Here is a 17,712-nt window from a genome sequence, read left to right as displayed (position 1 = left end):
AGTCAGTGTTAAAAATATGCAAGAGGGTTCAAAACACGAAAATAACTTTTTTTACTGACTGTTTATTTATGGTTTTATTTATTTAATGTTGTATGTATTTATTTTAATGTATATATTTATTGCATTGTATTTATTACTCTTATGTCTCAAGTATGATTTACAGCAACGGGAACAAAACATTTCATGTGTGACTGGTTACATTTCGCTTTTCATAAGCTATGTTTGTAGGTGTCCGTTTTTAAATTGTTACTTTTTCATTAAACTTAAACAATAAAATATAACGTGTATTTTTTATGACGGTCAAATTATTACTCATCAGAGAGAGAGAGAGAGAGAGAGAGAGAGAGAGAGCAGGGGATCATAAAATTAACTATACATTATTATAAAATAGACAAGATATCAGAATAGATTATACAAATTCAGTGTTAACACAATGGTGTCCTTTTTATACAATCCCTAAGGAAGATGCCAGGCTGATTATCGTGTATAATCTATTATTCTCTCTCTCTCATGTGTTCTGTCGTTCGATTAATTAATCTAGATATCACATATAAAATACACTGAGCACAAACGCACATAGCACACACCCACTCACAAATATATGTAAAAGGATTGGCAGAACTGGTTGACACTCTTATTGCAAACATCAATCCAGACACAGTATGGATGTCTGTAGCCAATAAAGGAAGAGGCCTGAAACAATAGTTACGATGAAACCACTTTAGGATCAAACAAAAACACAATGTGCATTTTTATCACAATAACCTGACATGGGGAGGAGTTAGCAGAGCTTGGCTTGGCCTAACTGTTGATTTAAGAAAAATAGCTGTAAATTGATTTAATACATTATTATGTTGGATCTAAATTATTAGATTTGTATTGCATTTGTCATCATCATGATGACTTGATTGGTTGATTGATTAACTTAGTACTGCGGGGACGGGACAGAGGGTACATTAAGATTACTCTCAAGGGAGGTGTGAGGGCCAAAAATTTAACCTAATACATCCGAGTTTTACATCCGAGACGGAGAAACTAGAAATACCTGCACAGTTGCCAAGTGACACCCTGTGATACTCTACAAGAGAAAGCAAGAAAATCAACCGCAGGAAAGCTAGACATCTGTAAAGCCTTAGATCATTGTTTAAAGAGACTATCCTTGTAAAAATCAATAGATTAAGGATCAATTCATGTACAATTCGTCACCAGCTACATTTAATCACATGGACAGTTCATCTAATTTGCATATTCATTTACAAATGACATACTGGCTGTCTCTATTTAGATAGCATACTTCTTAATGTCCTACGATTTATTAAATCCACAGTTACCCACGGCAGTTGTGGTTGGGTTTTCCACCGTTTAATTCCACCCCATTTAATTTATAATGTATCACCCTGTCGGCTTGTTTATGTCACGGGGCACATCGTAGCCAACAACGCCACCTGGTAGTAAAAGTTTAGGGCACCAGGACCCAGTAAGACATTTCATTCAAATCAGATTTCTCCCAAGGTCCGTTAATTTGTAAGAGTGGGAAGTAGTACCAGAGGCCAACACTCGGAGACAAGACTGCGTAAAGTTTGAAACAGGGTTTATTAAAATGTTAAATGCATAAACACCCACTACTGGCTAGGGTGCAAAGTAGCAAAAAAATAAGATAAAAGAACAATCTAGTGAAACCACAAGAGCTTGTAGGATGGCAACACACATCCAGGACCAACAAGGGGGTAAGGGCGGTGTGCATCAAGGACATGCAAAACAAGGGTGGTCCTGCGTGGCCTCTCTAGAATAAAATTGCAATAAACCAACTTTGTATTCTCTCTACTAAAACAACCCTCTCCCATATAATGGATACAATTCAATAAAACCATCAATCTTAGGTTAAAACGGACCCTGATTTAAAATACTAAAAGATTAAAACCCTGTCTAAAATAGAGATTACTGCCCAGTATAGGTAGGGAGAATCACAAGAATAAACTATTGCACTGGTGATCACAGGCTCAAAGTCAAATTAAATAAGTGTCAGCACTTGCTTATCTCCATGCAGGCTTTCTCCAGGCTATCCGCTCTAGCCACCGACTCCTGGTGTGATCCTGCGGTTTCTCCCTGCGCATTCTGTCCGCCTGTCGGTCCTCCACTCCGATGTCAGTACCGGCGCGGACCTCAGGTCTCTGCCTTCTGTCAGGTCCGTCTCCCTCTCGTTCCCCGCAATGCTCCCCTGCGCTCGCATCCTCCCGAGCGATCCGGCTATTGCGCTTGCTGGCTCGCTGTCCGTCCGCAGATCCCCCTTCTCCCAGTCTCCATCCACCCTAAATGCAAAAAGCCCCTCCCTTCTATTTCATCAACCTATCCAGTACAGATACAGTGGGGGAAAAAGTATTAGATCCCCTGCTGATTTTGTACGTTTGCCCACTGACAAAGAAATGATCAGTCTATCATTTTAATGGTAGGTGTATTTTAACACTGAGAGACAGAATAACAACAAAAAAATCCAGAAAAACGCATTTCAAAAAAGTTATAATTTGATTTGCATGTTAATGAGGGAAATAAGTATTTGATCCCCTATCAATCAGCAAGATTTCTGGCTCCCAGGTGTCTTTTATACAGGTAACGAGCTGAGATTAGGAGCACTCTCTTAAAGGGAGTGCTCCTAATCTCAGCTCGTTACCTGTATAAAAGACACCTGTCCACAGAAGCAATCAATCAATCAGATTCCAAACTCTCCACCATGGCCAAGACCAAAGAGCTGTCCAAGCATGTCAGGGACAAGATTGTAGACCTACACAAGGCTGGAATGGGCTACAAGACCATCGCCAAGCAGCTTGGTGAGAAGGTGACAACAGGTGGTGCGATTATTCGCAAATGGAAGAAACACAAAATAACTGTCAGTCTCCCTCGGTCTGGGGCTCCATGCAAAATCTCACCTCATGGAGTTTCAATGATCATGAGAACGGTGAGGAATCAGCCCAGAACTACACGGGAGGATCTTGTTAATGATCTCAAGGCAGCTGGGACCATAGTCACCAAGAAAACAATTGGTAACACACTACACCATGAAGGACTGAAATCCTGCAGCGCCCGCAAGGTCCCCCTGCTCAAGAAAGCACATGTACAGGCCCGTCTGAAGTTTGCCAATGAACATCTGAATGATTCAGAGGAGAACTGGGTGAAAGTGTTGTGGTCAGATGAGACCAAAATCGAGCTCTTTGGCATCAACTCACCTCGCCGTGTTTGGAGGAGGAGGAATGACCCCAAGAACACCATCCCCACCGTCAAACATGGAGGTGGAAACATTATGCTTTGGGGGTGTTTTTCTGCTAAGGGACAGGACAACTGCACTGCATCAAAGGAACGATGGACGGGGCCATGTACCGTCAAATCTTGGGTGAGAACCTCCTTCCCTCAGCCAGGGCATTGAAAATGGGTCGTGGATGGGTATTCCAGCATGACAATGACCCAAAACACACAGCCAAGGCAACAAAGGAGTGGCTTAAGAAGAAGCACATTAAGGTCCTGCAGTGGCCTAGCCAGTCTCCAGACCTTAATCCCATAGAAAATCTGTGGAGGGAGCTGAAGGTTCGAGTTGCCAAACGTCAGCCTCGAAACCTTAATGACTTGGAGAGGATCTGCAAAGAGGAGTGGGACAAAATCCCTCCTGAGATGTGTGCAAACCTGGTGGCCAACTACAAGAAACGTCTGACCTCTGTGATTACCAACAAGGGTTTTGCCACCAAGTAACATGCAAATCAATGTATAACTTTTTTGAAATGCGTTTTTCTGGATTTTGTTGTTGTTATTCTCTCTCTCACTGTTAAAATACACCTAACATTCAAATTACAGACTGATCATTTCTTTGTCAGTGGGCAAACATACAAAATCAGCAGGGGATCAAATACTTTTTTCCCTCACTGTACCTTTCTTTCCCCTGGCCAATAACCAACAACATTCTCAGGTCACAACTGAGACTATCCACCAACTGTCCTGTCTGTGCACAAAAAAAAGTGATTGATCAAATGTGACAACTTAAAGAATATAATAAAACAAATATACAAGTGCTTCAATAACAATAGAAAAAAAAATACAACCCGTGTTCAAATGACAAGACTCTCGAGCGGGCGGTCCACCGTCAGCTCTCGGACTTTCTGTCCCAACACTCACTCCTTGAACCTCTGCAATCCGGCTTCCGCACAGCTCACTCCACCGAGACGGCTCTCCTGGCAGTCACTGACTCCCTCAGCTGTTCTCGGGCGGCCTCCCTCTCCTCAGTCCTCATCCTCCTTGACCTCTCTGCAGCATTTGACACCATCGATCACTCCATCCTCCTCTCCTGCCTCGCTGACCTTGGGATCTCTGGGACTGCTCTCACCTGGTTCTCCTCCTACCTCAGTGACCGGTCCTACCAAATGACATGGCGAGGCTCCTCATCCACCCCCCAACCTCTCCTCACAGGTGTTCCCCAAGGCTCCGTCCTGGGCCCGCTCCTGTTCTCTCTCTACACTCGCTCCCTGGGCCCCCTCATTGCTTCCCATGGCTTCTCCTACCACTTCTACGCTGATGATGCCCAGATCTTCCTGTCCTGTCTGCTGACCTCCCCATCTCGATCCCCTTGGAATCCACCACACTCTCTCCTTCTTCTTCCGCTAAAAATCTAGGAGTCACCCTCGATACTGCGTTCTCCTTCTCCCAGCACATCACCACGCTGACACGCACCTGCAGATTCTTCCGGAGCAACATACGCCGGATCCGTCCCTTCCTTACCGACTACTCAACTCAGCTGCTCGTCCAGTCACTGGTCCTCTCCCGCCTGGACTACTGCAACTCCCTCCTGGCCGGCCTGCCTGCATCCACTACCCGCCCACTCCAGCTCATCCAGAACTCTGCGGCTCGTCTGGTATTCTCTCTGCCCCGATTCGCACACGCTACTCCACTGCTCCTCTCCCTCCACTGGCTCCCGATACCGGCACGCATCCAGTTCAAGACTTTGACCCTCACCTACCGCTGTCTTGACCACACTGCACCAAGCTACCTTCAGTCATTCGTCTCTCCATACATCCCCACCAGACCACTGCGCTCCTGCAGTGCCACAAGGCTAACTCTGCCTCCTCTCCACTCTCCTTCCTCCAGAGCTGCTCCTTCTCATCCCTGGCCCCTAAGTGGTGGAACGACCTGCCCACTGAAGTCAAAACAGCAGAGTCCTTGACCTCATTCCGGCACTTACTCAAGACGCATCTCTTCCGACAGCACTTGTAATATTAGTCCTCTATCCCTGCTAGATAGCTCTTCAGCTTATTATGCTCCTCGTGTTCTTGATTGTTTTCCCCCTTGCTCCCTTTCCCATAGCCCTAGTCTGTAACCCTACATCTTGACAGCACTTAGCTTTCACTGTCCAGGATGTAGGAAGTCTCTTACAGTTCTTGTGTAAATTGTAATTGGAATTTGTAAAATGTATTATTTTGAATTGCTATGTTTTAGCTAAGTTGAATTTGTAATGATTGATGCCTTTTTGCACTTATGTTGTAAGTCGCCCTGGACAAGGGCGTCTGCCAAGAAAAAAAAAAAATAATAATAATAATAATAATAATAATAAAAACAAAGAAGGTGCTCAGACAGTGTGATATAGTCATTCCTGTGACACACTCCCCCACTTTTTCGGTTCCCGTCCCGGGGACCACTCTTCCCACAAGAGGTTCCAGGTTATAGCTATCCTCCGTACAACCAGGGCCAGGTGTCTAATCTGAATAGCGTGCCGGGGGCCCTCCTCGCGTTGTGCGCTGCGAGCACCTCAAACCTTCAGGCTCAAAAGGAGCCAGGGGGTCCTGTACACTCTGCTCCTAAAGGTTCAGGGACAGGGACATCTTCCGCCGAACAGTTGGCAGCCACATCGCGCTCACCCTCCGGAACATCAGCAACACTGGCAGGCAATACCTGCGGGACAACAGAACCACAAATGCCTCCAAAGAGCATCAATAACGGATCAGATCAGATCTGGGCATCATCAGCCTAAAAATGGTAAAAGCGGAGATGAAGTCGGCTTTGTGAGCAGGGAAAGTGTGTCTAGTCAATATCATTTACATAACAATCATTATTGAATAATAATACATCCTGTAGTGTTAGTACACATCAAAGCAGCAACAGTACATTCATTGCCACAATGTTGTACATTACGATGCTACAACCTTGTGGCAACATTGTGTGTTAGCTGGGTTACGTTATTAACTGAAGTATACGACGAATTCAACATAAAATCGTGATGAAGCAGGTTCCGTCGTGCCAATGCTTGCTTTCATTACATTAACAGATGGATGTATTCATATGTTAATAAATAAACCAACCAACCAACCAATCGATGAAGCAAGCAAGCAAATCAAGCAAAAATAAATTAATACACAAATAATACAGCTTCTGCAATCGCCGCTCGTCATCCACAGTTCTGCTCGTTGTATCAGGGGGCATGGCACTAGACGTCATCAAATCGAAACCGAAATAGCAACTTCTCTGACAGCACCATAACTTGTTGTCTTCATCGATGAGACAATTTAGGGTATTCATTGTTTTCCCACTTTCGGATATACATTTTCAAAACACGACGATGGGTGTGTATTCCACAAAGATGAAGAAAAAGGGACAAAGAAAACAAACAAACGTGGACCACTGGTTTGTTCATTTTTGGAAACGGACGATTTCTTTAAAAATGTGTCTTTAATTAGTCTAGCTCAAAATTCAGAGCTTTGAATTGCTTTGTAACTAAACTTGATCTGTTGTGTCGAAGGGCAAAATACAGCAAATACAATAACATAGAAATGTCAAGATTCATTCTCCCTTTTATGCCAAAGCCTTATCTTGACTGCAGGGTATGAGAGGAGAGGTATATTCGGACAGAGCGGCGAAGAGATACAACATGACATGATACAACACCGTCTGTGATCTGTTACACTACAATATCCCAACAGCATTTCCACTGTAAAGTTGCGGTTCCGAAGCAGCAAGGGTGTCATTGAAACATGGTCTGGACATCAGGCACCGGCATGCACCGTCACCAAAAACAAAAAGGGCACAGAAAGACAAAGGTGAACAAGCGATCAAATCAAGTCTATCAACACAACACACTTCAACTGCTAAAGTCTTCAGACTCGAGCAGAGACATTGTCCGCCAGCGGCAGCTCAGAAGCTGAAAGTTACACAGGAAAAGTTCCAGTGGGGAAGTTCCCACCTACCTTTCGCTTTTTAAACATAGGCTACTACACCTCGGTATATAATCTGAATACACCTGCAGGACAACAGCATGCACACCAATAGCACGCAGAAGACACCGAGAAGAGCGAGCAAAATCCGCCCTGGCAGCGCAATACTTTGTTTCGGAATCGGTTAGTGTGGAAAAAGCCGTTCTCTGTCATCCAGGCACTCTTCAGGATAGCATATCCACCGAAGCACGGGAACAGCAACTATGAAGACCTGGGCGTGTGTTTTTATCCTTCTGTGCAGCCAGGAGCTCTCTCTTGGATGCAAGTGGGTTCATTACAATTTCGGACGTGTGAGTGAGGAAACCCTGTCTCTACTCAGAGAGATGGTAAGTCTTTCTCTGCAATGGGATGCGCTATTGTATTATAGTGCCACCGCAGGAGACGGCTTTTCGACTCTGGTCCTCCTGAGAGCAAACGATCTTTCAGTCCTGCCAGCTAGTGCTTAACGATCAAATGAACCTTTATTGTGCAACACATCCAGGGCTTCAATGAAGTAAATCAAAAACGTGATGATGGAAAACCCGAAGACCTTATCGTTTTGCAGCTTGATTAGAATATTAAAAGACTATTTCAGTGGGATGGGATTAATATTAGATAGCTTTTTGTTAGATGGAAAACAACATCAGCTACATTTCATTTTTTTAACATCACAAAAACTTAATCAAAGCATCTTCATCTGTTTGAATGATGATGATAATGATGAACACTGGGCCTAATAATAATAATAATAATAATAATAATAATAATAATAATAATAATATATGTTTTTTCTTATTCTGTTTCAGGGTGGAGAGCTAGTGCATGACAGAATGGCTGTTCCCTTCCCCATCAAATCATACAAAAACGCTGGAGATTTTAAGGTAAGAACTGTTCTGAACGCTTCTTATCTTTTGAAATAGAATTACAATTAACCATTTAAGAAATGTCCTCAAGAAGGCAGACCAGCGTGGATGAAACACAGAAGTCAGTAAAACAATGTTCTTGTCATTTTTTTTTAAACAGAGTGAGGAGAAGATCATGTTTATCCACGAAGTCATCAGTCACATAAGACACCTGTACAGTGGCAATACGGATGCCGTGAACTGGGATGCCATCAAACTGGAAATGTTTCAGCTCGACCTGCACCGCCAGGACCTGGAGCTGGACCAGTGTGTGAGTAGGCCTGCTGCTCAAGTTTGACTTTTGCTCATAAACACAGTGGTGAATTGTTTTGGACGCTGTGGGCTATGATAAGCCAATTACTGACAATAGGAAGGCAACACGAACATCTTACAGAGTAAGATATTAAGAATCAAAGAGAAGTTTTATAAGTACAAATTAAATCACTGACTAGGCCTTTAGACTAAATACACCTGCTTCTGACACTGAAAATGAAGTTTCCGATATCTAGCTTCCCCTGTAATGGAACACTCTTTATCTGGGCCTTTAGCACGCAGCACCAGGCTACACCGAGATGCTCTAGGAAGTGCTGCGCACCCACAGAACTGATTGTAATGAAATGTATTTCTTTGTAATGTAGAGGAAGACCATGAAATCCGACACCCTGCGATCCTCTAGGAAAGAAAGCAAGAAAATCAACCGCCATTTTAAGGATGTGGAAAACCTTTTAAAAAGCAAGGTATGTGAGAAGTAATTTCTAAGCTTCTCTTACATCATGTATAAACCACGATCAGACTGAATAAAATTATAATAATAATGATAATAATAATAATAGAATTGAGCTATCCACCGATTGTAAACGTGTGTATTCTGTATTATGGATGTAAGCTATTTACAGACTTCTAATGACAATAAATCAAATAATTCCTGCCACCAAATAGCAGATTTGTAATTTGCCAATGGCTCTGATTTACTCTGGGCCTGTTAAAAGAGCACTGAACTAATCAGTACGATTGTTGATATAACGGCTTTAATCTTCCATTCAGAGAAATCCTCTAAAGTAAAAGAAAAACCTTCTCATTCAAGCATTTTATACTCAGTATGGCACTCAAAGCAAATGCAGTGTGCCTATATATATATATATATATATATATATATATATATACCCTCTGCTGATGTGATGTTGTTTGGTCTTACAGGACCGGTCTCATGCCTGGGAGGTTGTCAGGACTCTTGTGTGGCGTCACCTGCAAAGACTGGATTTACTGGCTGTATCCATAAGGAGAGACAAGAGCACTGCCCAAAGCTGAAAAACACTTAATTAACATTTTGCAGGATTAACATTTTGAGAACCCAAGGACAAGGAATGAAAAAACAACAAATATTGCTGCGTTGGACTTTGTGAATTACACGTGAAAGTTTCATATTATTGATTCTGCAGTGTGTAGTTATGTATACTTTACTTGAATAATGTTGTGTGAAGCAATTTCTATATGCTCGTTTTTGCTCAAAGTATTTAATGACACTATTTTTAATGCTACATTTTGGTATTGATTGTATTTCTGTGGTTTCTAGTATTATGTTTTTTGGAGAGAAGAAAATGGATGCAGTTTGTACTGTGTATGCAACTGTTCTGTGTTTACAAGAAGGAATGATCTTTAAAAATGCTGCTGTTATGTGAAATGCTTTGTAATGTATGATTTAGATATAGGTATTTGAGAGAACTGTATTTTTATGGATTATTTATTGATTATTTATTTATTTATTTATTTATTTAATTATTTGACTTACGTATTAAGTCATGCTGTGTATTTAATGCTTGTGCCAAAAAATAAGAATTTTAAATAATATTTTTTTACTGCTACCTGATCAAATCAATTGTATTTGTTATTGTTTCAAATAAAATATGTGTTTTTATATACTTTAACTTTCTGAATGCTCTTGTGTTGTTGTTCTTGTTTTATACTAGACATATTTCCTCTTCAAAAGCACCCTGGAAATACTTGTATCAGTGTTTATTGAGATAAATTCGTAAATCAATAGATTCAGAAATTACATTTAAAAGAAATTGTAATATGCAAGCTCAGCCTGTGCCTTTATCAGTACTCTGAACAGCTCTGATGCACCTACGAAAAGCAATGACAGGATTTGCTGTACTGTCGGCTTTTTACACATATTAGCCTTAGCAACTAATCATAACACCATCATTAACGTTATTATTATTTATTAGTATTGCCATCTTCTTCATGGCATCATGAATACTTTTCAGGGGAAGCCCTCTGCATGCTAGAGTCCTTCAACATCTCTGTCAAGTGAAGAGCAGCTTTCACTTTGGTGAATTGCATCAGCGCAGTGAAAGCGAAAGCACTACGTCATAGATTGAAATGGACGAGAGAAAGGGAAAGGGGAAGACAGGATTCCCAGCCACCGGAACATAACAGCATGCAGTTTTCCGTTTTCAGTTTAAACATTGCTGTTAGGTAATCCTCCACGCTGGATTTCGAGACAAAATTTAACTTTTTAAAGAAATCTATGGAATCGAAAAATAAACTGGTTAAAGATGTAAGATTGCGATCCAATGTAATTACAATAAAACGTGATTCTCTTAACATTGGTCTATTAACACACGGTATCACATAGCAGGGAATACAAAACAATGACGTAGAGCGATATGCACGAATTAATTGGGAACTTTGTATCCAGATACACATGCATGTATGATTGTATGCATGTCTGTATGCATATATGTATGCCTGTATATATGTATGCATTTTTATTTAGATGGTTAGTTTTTCTTTTTTTTACACTGTGGAAGAATTTCAGAAGAGAATTTTGCCGGCTTCTTAAATCCATCTGATAATTCAAGATTTTATGCATAAAGATGAAATCTGATTAGATGAATGAAATCTGATGTATGGATCAGAATGGGATAACAGCAGTAGTGTGGAGTAGAGGTCAGGGCTCTGGACTCTGGAGCGGAGGGTTGTGGTCTCAATCGCAGGTTAGGGCACTGCTGCTGTACCCTCGAGCAAGGCACCTTACTTACATTGCTCCAGTAAATGCCCAGCTGTGTAAATGGGTAAAAAGTAAAACTAATGTGATTTAATGTAACAATTGTCAGTCACCCTGGATATGGGTGTCTGCTAAGAAAAAAAAGAGTAACAGCCAAGTTGAAATTACATGTTTTGTCAGTTATTTGATCAGAAAAGAACGAAAAATGTCTTCTATAAAGTCTGCCTGTATAGCTGTGAAGCTCACATTAGCCTGTTTGCAGTATTAGCCTAGTATCTTGCGAGTCTAAAGCTAAACAGGATGAAAATGTTAACTACAATTGAAAAACATAAATAATAACTACATAGAATTATAATATACATATTGATATAAATACATGCATATTCTGGGATGAGATGTATAATTTAATTCATTTAATTAATACAGACCTACTCGTCTGTATCCGTAAGAATAAAGCACAGAACATGGGAATTCCCTGCGTTTTTGCTTTTCATACTTCACTCTCTCTCTCCATGTACATAAGGCAGGATCTTATTCTCAATGCGAACTGTTCTCGAAGTCAAAAGAGTTCGTTAGCTTTCCAGTCGAGTGCATTGACTACTGATCAATCACAGTCCAGTGTCCATTAAGAAGACAAGACGCGGCGCTATGGAGGCCAGGAGTTTTTGGAAGTGTATAACCCTTATTCTCTCCGCGCTGGATCTTACTCTGGGATGCACTTGGATTCAGTATAGGTACGACATTGTGAGCAGAGAGTCGCTGAGCCTGATCAGAGAGATGGTGAGTTCAGAAGATTTCCATGAATCTGTCAAGTGCCAAGCAGCTGCTTAACACTACATTTAGTCACAGTGCTAGAGCAATAATGACAGTGCCACACCTCTTACGGGGAAATATGTTTTGCTTCAATTAAGTAGAAACCGTGAAGTGGCCTCTTACCACTGATACCTTTCGTTAAAAGAATTCGTGCTAATTTCAAGCGTTTAGCTGTCACTATCCAACTTTTGTGAATACATATGTTCAATGAATAGATTTGAATCATGGATACAGCCATATATCAACTTTACACGCTTGAACGTTTTCACCACTGCAACACGCATTTGGTATGAAGTTTCTCCTGTATCTTAGCCGCAGTCGATGTGCGAAATACATGAATTACAGGCAAACTTTTTTTCCTCAATTGTTTCGCTTTACAGGGTGGAGAGCTGGTGCATGACGGAGTGATCGTCCCATTCCCACATAAGACATACGATGATGTATTTCATTCGCATGTAGGTGTTCCTAAAAAAATGCTTTAAACGATTAACACTTTGGCTATGATTGTGGTCCTGGTTGAGGTAATGATGAACATCAATAGCAGACAGAAGAATAACATATCAGTGAGTTGGTATATCTCTAATGACTTCTTTGGTCTTTGGTTCAGATGGACGATAAAATAGCATTCATACGTGAAACCACGAAGCAGATCCTGAAGCTCTACCACGGCAATCTCGACGCTGTGACCTGGGACAGACAGAAACTGACCGAATTTCAAATCATCCTTCATCGCCAGGCCGTGGAACTTCGGAAGTGTGTAAGTTCCACAGAATGTGTGCAGTCGGGACAATGTCGGTGTGTGGCATACCCAATAAATGCCCAAATTCATCGATTCACTGATCGTTCCGTTCAATCCGTCGCGCTTTCATTACCCACACGTGCTCTTTTTATTATCGGGCCGAATGTAAATCATTTGTTTTGTTAGATAAATGAGATCTAGTGTGTTTTTCAGAAATATTAAATAAATAAGCCTTACTGCTAAGAGATGGCTAAGGTGGGCTACACCAGATGGGCGGGACTCATTTGCCTGTTTGCGAAATATTTATTTTGCAAACCTGCAGATGTAACATTTATATTTATATTTAACATTTAGTTGCAATTTTAACATGTATTTACAAACTAAATATTGATTTTGTGAGTCAGAGATTGAGGATTTAATTTAAATATATGTTTCAAACTTCAATATTTAGTTTTCAAAGCCCATAGTTTGTATTTTGTTAAATATTTAGTGAAACTCAAAACTGATATATATATGTATTTATTTTAAAATGTGAAATATTTATGAATGTGGAAAATAGGCTTAATTATTTACGAAATCTGGAGAAACAAACAAGATTTAAGTAAAATCTGTGAAAAGGGACACCAACACAAATAAGCACCCCATATTGTATAGCATACCTACAGAACCACTTGTCCACCTGTGTTAAGCAGACCCTTAATGACAATCAATTCTAAAGGCAATCAGTTCCAGTCTTAATGAATTCAACTGCCAAGTTTATTTCAGTTTTTTTTTCTGCCTTGCGAGTAACGTCCATCAAGAAAACAACGGGAAAAAATAAAAAAAAAACACTACAGGGAAAAGCACATAACTATATAATTCCGGTTAGAACGATAAAGCCAATATAATTACCATTGTCTGTTGCAGGTACAGCCGAGGAAAAGGAACAGGATACTGATACCATATTTCAAGGCACTAAATGAAAATGTCCTGAAAAAGAAGGTAAGGAGAATTTGATTAAGCTAATACCACCACCACTAATAATAGCCTACTACTACTACTACTACTACTACTACTACTACTACTACTACTACTACTACTACTACTTTTAATATGATTGTTATTATTATTATTATTAATAATAATAATAATAATAATAATAATAATAATAATAATAATAATAATCATATATTTTGGTGTTTTCTTTCAGACATACAGCGCTCAGGCTTGGGAAATCATCAGGGCTCAAGTGAGGATTCATCTGCATAGGCTCAATGTGCTCGCTGCTTCAATCCGGAAAGAAATGACCAGCGTTTGATTCATTGTCTACAACCTATATAGGCTTATTGTGAATTATGAGATTGTGGTGTTTAAATCTCGACAGAACGGGTCCAAAGTCTTATTTTTATATTTATATACGTATGCAGTATTTTAGTCAGTGTTAAAAATATGCAAGAGGGTTCAAAACACGAAAATAACTTTTTTTACTGACTGTTTATTTATGGTTTTATTTATTTAATGTTGTATGTATTTATTGTAATGTATATATTTATTGCATTGTATTTATTACTCTTATGTCTCAAGTATGATTTACAGCAACGGGAACAAAACATTTCATGTGTGACTGGTTACATTTCGCTTTTCATAAGCTATGTTTGTAGGTGTCCGTTTTTAAATTGTTACTTTTTCATTAAACTTAAAAAATAAAATATAACGTGTATTTTTTATGACGGTCAAATTATTACTCATCAGAGAGAGAGAGAGGGAGAGAGCAGGGGATCATAAAATTAACTATACATTATTATAAAATAGACAAGATATCAGAATAGATTATACAAATTCAGTGTTAACACAATGGTGTCCTTTTTATACAATCCCTAAGGAAGATGCCAGGCTGATTATCGTGTATAATCTATTATTCTCTCTCTCTCATGTGTTCTGTCGTTCGATTAATTAATCTAGATATCACATATAAAATACACTGAGCACAAACGCACATAGCACACACCCACTCACAAATATATGTAAAAGGATTGGCAGAACTGGTTGACACTCTTATTGCAAACATCAATCCAGACACAGTATGGATGTCTGTAGCCAATAAAGGAAGAGGCCTGAAACAATAGTTACGATGAAACCACTTTAGGATCAAACAAAAACACAATGTGCATTTTTATCACAATAACCTGACATGGGGAGGAGTTAGCAGAGCTTGGCTTGGCCTAACTGTTGATTTAAGAAAAATAGCTGTAAATTGATTTAATACATTATTATGTTGGATCTAAATTATTAGATTTGTATTGCATTTGTCATCATCATGATGACTTGATTGGTTGATTGATTAACTTAGTACTGCGGGGACGGGACAGAGGGTACATTAAGATTACTCTCAAGGGAGGTGTGAGGGCCAAAAATTTAACCTAATACATCCGAGTTTTACATCCGAGACGGAGAAACTAGAAATACCTGCACAGTTGCCAAGTGACACCCTGTGATACTCTACAAGAGAAAGCAAGAAAATCAACCGCAGGAAAGCTAGACATCTGTAAAGCCTTAGATCATTGTTTAAAGAGACTATCCTTGTAAAAATCAATAGATTAAGGATCAATTCATGTACAATTCGTCACCAGCTACATTTAATCACATGGACAGTTCATCTAATTTGCATATTCATTTACAAATGACATACTGGCTGTCTCTATTTAGATAGCATACTTCTTAATGTCCTACGATTTATTAAATCCACAGTTACCCACGGCAGTTGTGGTTGGGTTTTCCACCGTTTAATTCCACCCCATTTAATTTATAATGTATCACCCTGTCGGCTTGTTTATGTCACGGGGCACATCGTAGCCAACAACGCCACCTGGTAGTAAAAGTTTAGGGCACCAGGACCCAGTAAGACATTTCATTCAAATCAGATTTCTCCCAAGGTCCGTTAATTTGTAAGAGTGGGAAGTAGTACCAGAGGCCAACACTCGGAGACAAGACTGCGTAAAGTTTGAAACAGGGTTTATTAAAATGTTAAATGCATAAACACCCACTACTGGCTAGGGTGCAAAGTAGCAAAAAAATAAGATAAAAGAACAATCTAGTGAAACCACAAGAGCTTGTAGGATGGCAACACACATCCAGGACCAACAAGGGGGTAAGGGCGGTGTGCATCAAGGACATGCAAAACAAGGGTGGTCCTGCGTGGCCTCTCTAGAATAAAATTGCAATAAACCAACTTTGTATTCTCTCTACTAAAACAACCCTCTCCCATATAATGGATACAATTCAATAAAACCATCAATCTTAGGTTAAAACGGACCCTGATTTAAAATACTAAAAGATTAAAACCCTGTCTAAAATAGAGATTACTGCCCAGTATAGGTAGGGAGAATCACAAGAATAAACTATTGCACTGGTGATCACAGGCTCAAAGTCAAATTAAATAAGTGTCAGCACTTGCTTATCTCCATGCAGGCTTTCTCCAGGCTATCCGCTCTAGCCACCGACTCCTGGTGTGATCCTGCGGTTTCTCCCTGCGCATTCTGTCCGCCTGTCGGTCCTCCACTCCGATGTCAGTACCGGCGCGGACCTCAGGTCTCTGCCTTCTGTCAGGTCCGTCTCCCTCTCGTTCCCCGCAATGCTCCCCTGCGCTCGCATCCTCCCGAGCGATCCGGCTATTGCGCTTGCTGGCTCGCTGTCCGTCCGCAGATCCCCCTTCTCCCAGTCTCCATCCACCCTAAATGCAAAAAGCCCCTCCCTTCTATTTCATCAACCTATCCAGTACAGATACAGTGGGGGAAAAAGTATTAGATCCCCTGCTGATTTTGTACGTTTGCCCACTGACAAAGAAATGATCAGTCTATCATTTTAATGGTAGGTGTATTTTAACACTGAGAGACAGAATAACAACAAAAAAATCCAGAAAAACGCATTTCAAAAAAGTTATAATTTGATTTGCATGTTAATGAGGGAAATAAGTATTTGATCCCCTATCAATCAGCAAGATTTCTGGCTCCCAGGTGTCTTTTATACAGGTAACGAGCTGAGATTAGGAGCACTCTCTTAAAGGGAGTGCTCCTAATCTCAGCTCGTTACCTGTATAAAAGACACCTGTCCACAGAAGCAATCAATCAATCAGATTCCAAACTCTCCACCATGGCCAAGACCAAAGAGCTGTCCAAGCATGTCAGGGACAAGATTGTAGACCTACACAAGGCTGGAATGGGCTACAAGACCATCGCCAAGCAGCTTGGTGAGAAGGTGACAACAGGTGGTGCGATTATTCGCAAATGGAAGAAACACAAAATAACTGTCAGTCTCCCTCGGTCTGGGGCTCCATGCAAGATCTCACCTCATGGAGTTTCAATGATCATGAGAACGGTGAGGAATCAGCCCAGAACTACACGGGAGGATCTTGTTAATGATCTCAAGGCAGCTGGGACCATAGTCACCAAGAAAACAATTGGTAACACACTACACCATGAAGGACTGAAATCCTGCAGCGCCCGCAAGGTCCCCCTGCTCAAGAAAGCACATGTACAGGCCCGTCTGAAGTTTGCCAATGAACATCTGAATGATTCAGAGGAGAACTGGGTGAAAGTGTTGTGGTCAGATGAGACCAAAATCGAGCTCTTTGGCATCAACTCACCTCGCCGTGTTTGGAGGAGGAGGAATGACCCCAAGAACACCATCCCCACCGTCAAACATGGAGGTGGAAACATTATGCTTTGGGGGTGTTTTTCTGCTAAGGGACAGGACAACTGCACTGCATCAAAGGAACGATGGACGGGGCCATGTACCGTCAAATCTTGGGTGAGAACCTCCTTCCCTCAGCCAGGGCATTGAAAATGGGTCGTGGATGGGTATTCCAGCATGACAATGACCCAAAACACACAGCCAAGGCAACAAAGGAGTGGCTTAAGAAGAAGCACATTAAGGTCCTGCAGTGGCCTAGCCAGTCTCCAGACCTTAATCCCATAGAAAATCTGTGGAGGGAGCTGAAGGTTCGAGTTGCCAAACGTCAGCCTCGAAACCTTAATGACTTGGAGAGGATCT

The 17,712-nt window shown here is 40.8% G+C and overlaps 1 protein-coding gene across 1 annotated transcript; it reads left to right on the top strand.

Moving 5' to 3' along the window:
* Positions 1 to 6,508: 6,508 nt before the first annotated feature.
* Positions 6,509 to 9,794, top strand: LOC136747296 (interferon a3-like). The gene is made up of 5 exons (XM_066700234.1): positions 6,509 to 7,567; positions 8,027 to 8,101; positions 8,244 to 8,393; positions 8,761 to 8,859; positions 9,320 to 9,794. Exons 1-5 carry the CDS (start codon positions 7,445 to 7,447, stop codon positions 9,428 to 9,430), a joined length of 558 nt encoding a protein of 185 aa, XP_066556331.1. The 5' UTR covers positions 6,509 to 7,444; the 3' UTR covers positions 9,431 to 9,794.
* The last annotated feature ends 7,918 nt before the right edge of the window (positions 9,795 to 17,712 follow it).

Source organism: Amia ocellicauda, chromosome 3 (assembly GCF_036373705.1).
Source record: "Amia ocellicauda isolate fAmiCal2 chromosome 3, fAmiCal2.hap1, whole genome shotgun sequence".
NCBI lineage: Eukaryota > Metazoa > Chordata > Actinopteri > Amiiformes > Amiidae > Amia > Amia ocellicauda.
The sequence above is the reverse complement of the archived record's forward strand: the minus strand, read 5'-3'. Positions and strand labels throughout refer to the sequence as shown.

What these genes read in the sequence shown, in the direction of transcription:
- LOC136747296 (XM_066700234.1), top strand. Translation starts at nt 7,445, where the DNA reads ATGAAGACCTGGGCGTGTGTTTTTATCCTTCTGTGCAGCCAGGAGCTC. An exon ending in AAAACGCTGGAGATTTTAAG is followed by an intron (nt 8,102 to 8,243) that starts GTAAGAACTGTT and finishes TTTTTTAAACAG; the next exon opens with AGTGAGGAGAAGATCATGTT. An exon ending in AAAACCTTTTAAAAAGCAAG is followed by an intron (nt 8,860 to 9,319) that starts GTATGTGAGAAG and finishes TTGGTCTTACAG; the next exon opens with GACCGGTCTCATGCCTGGGA.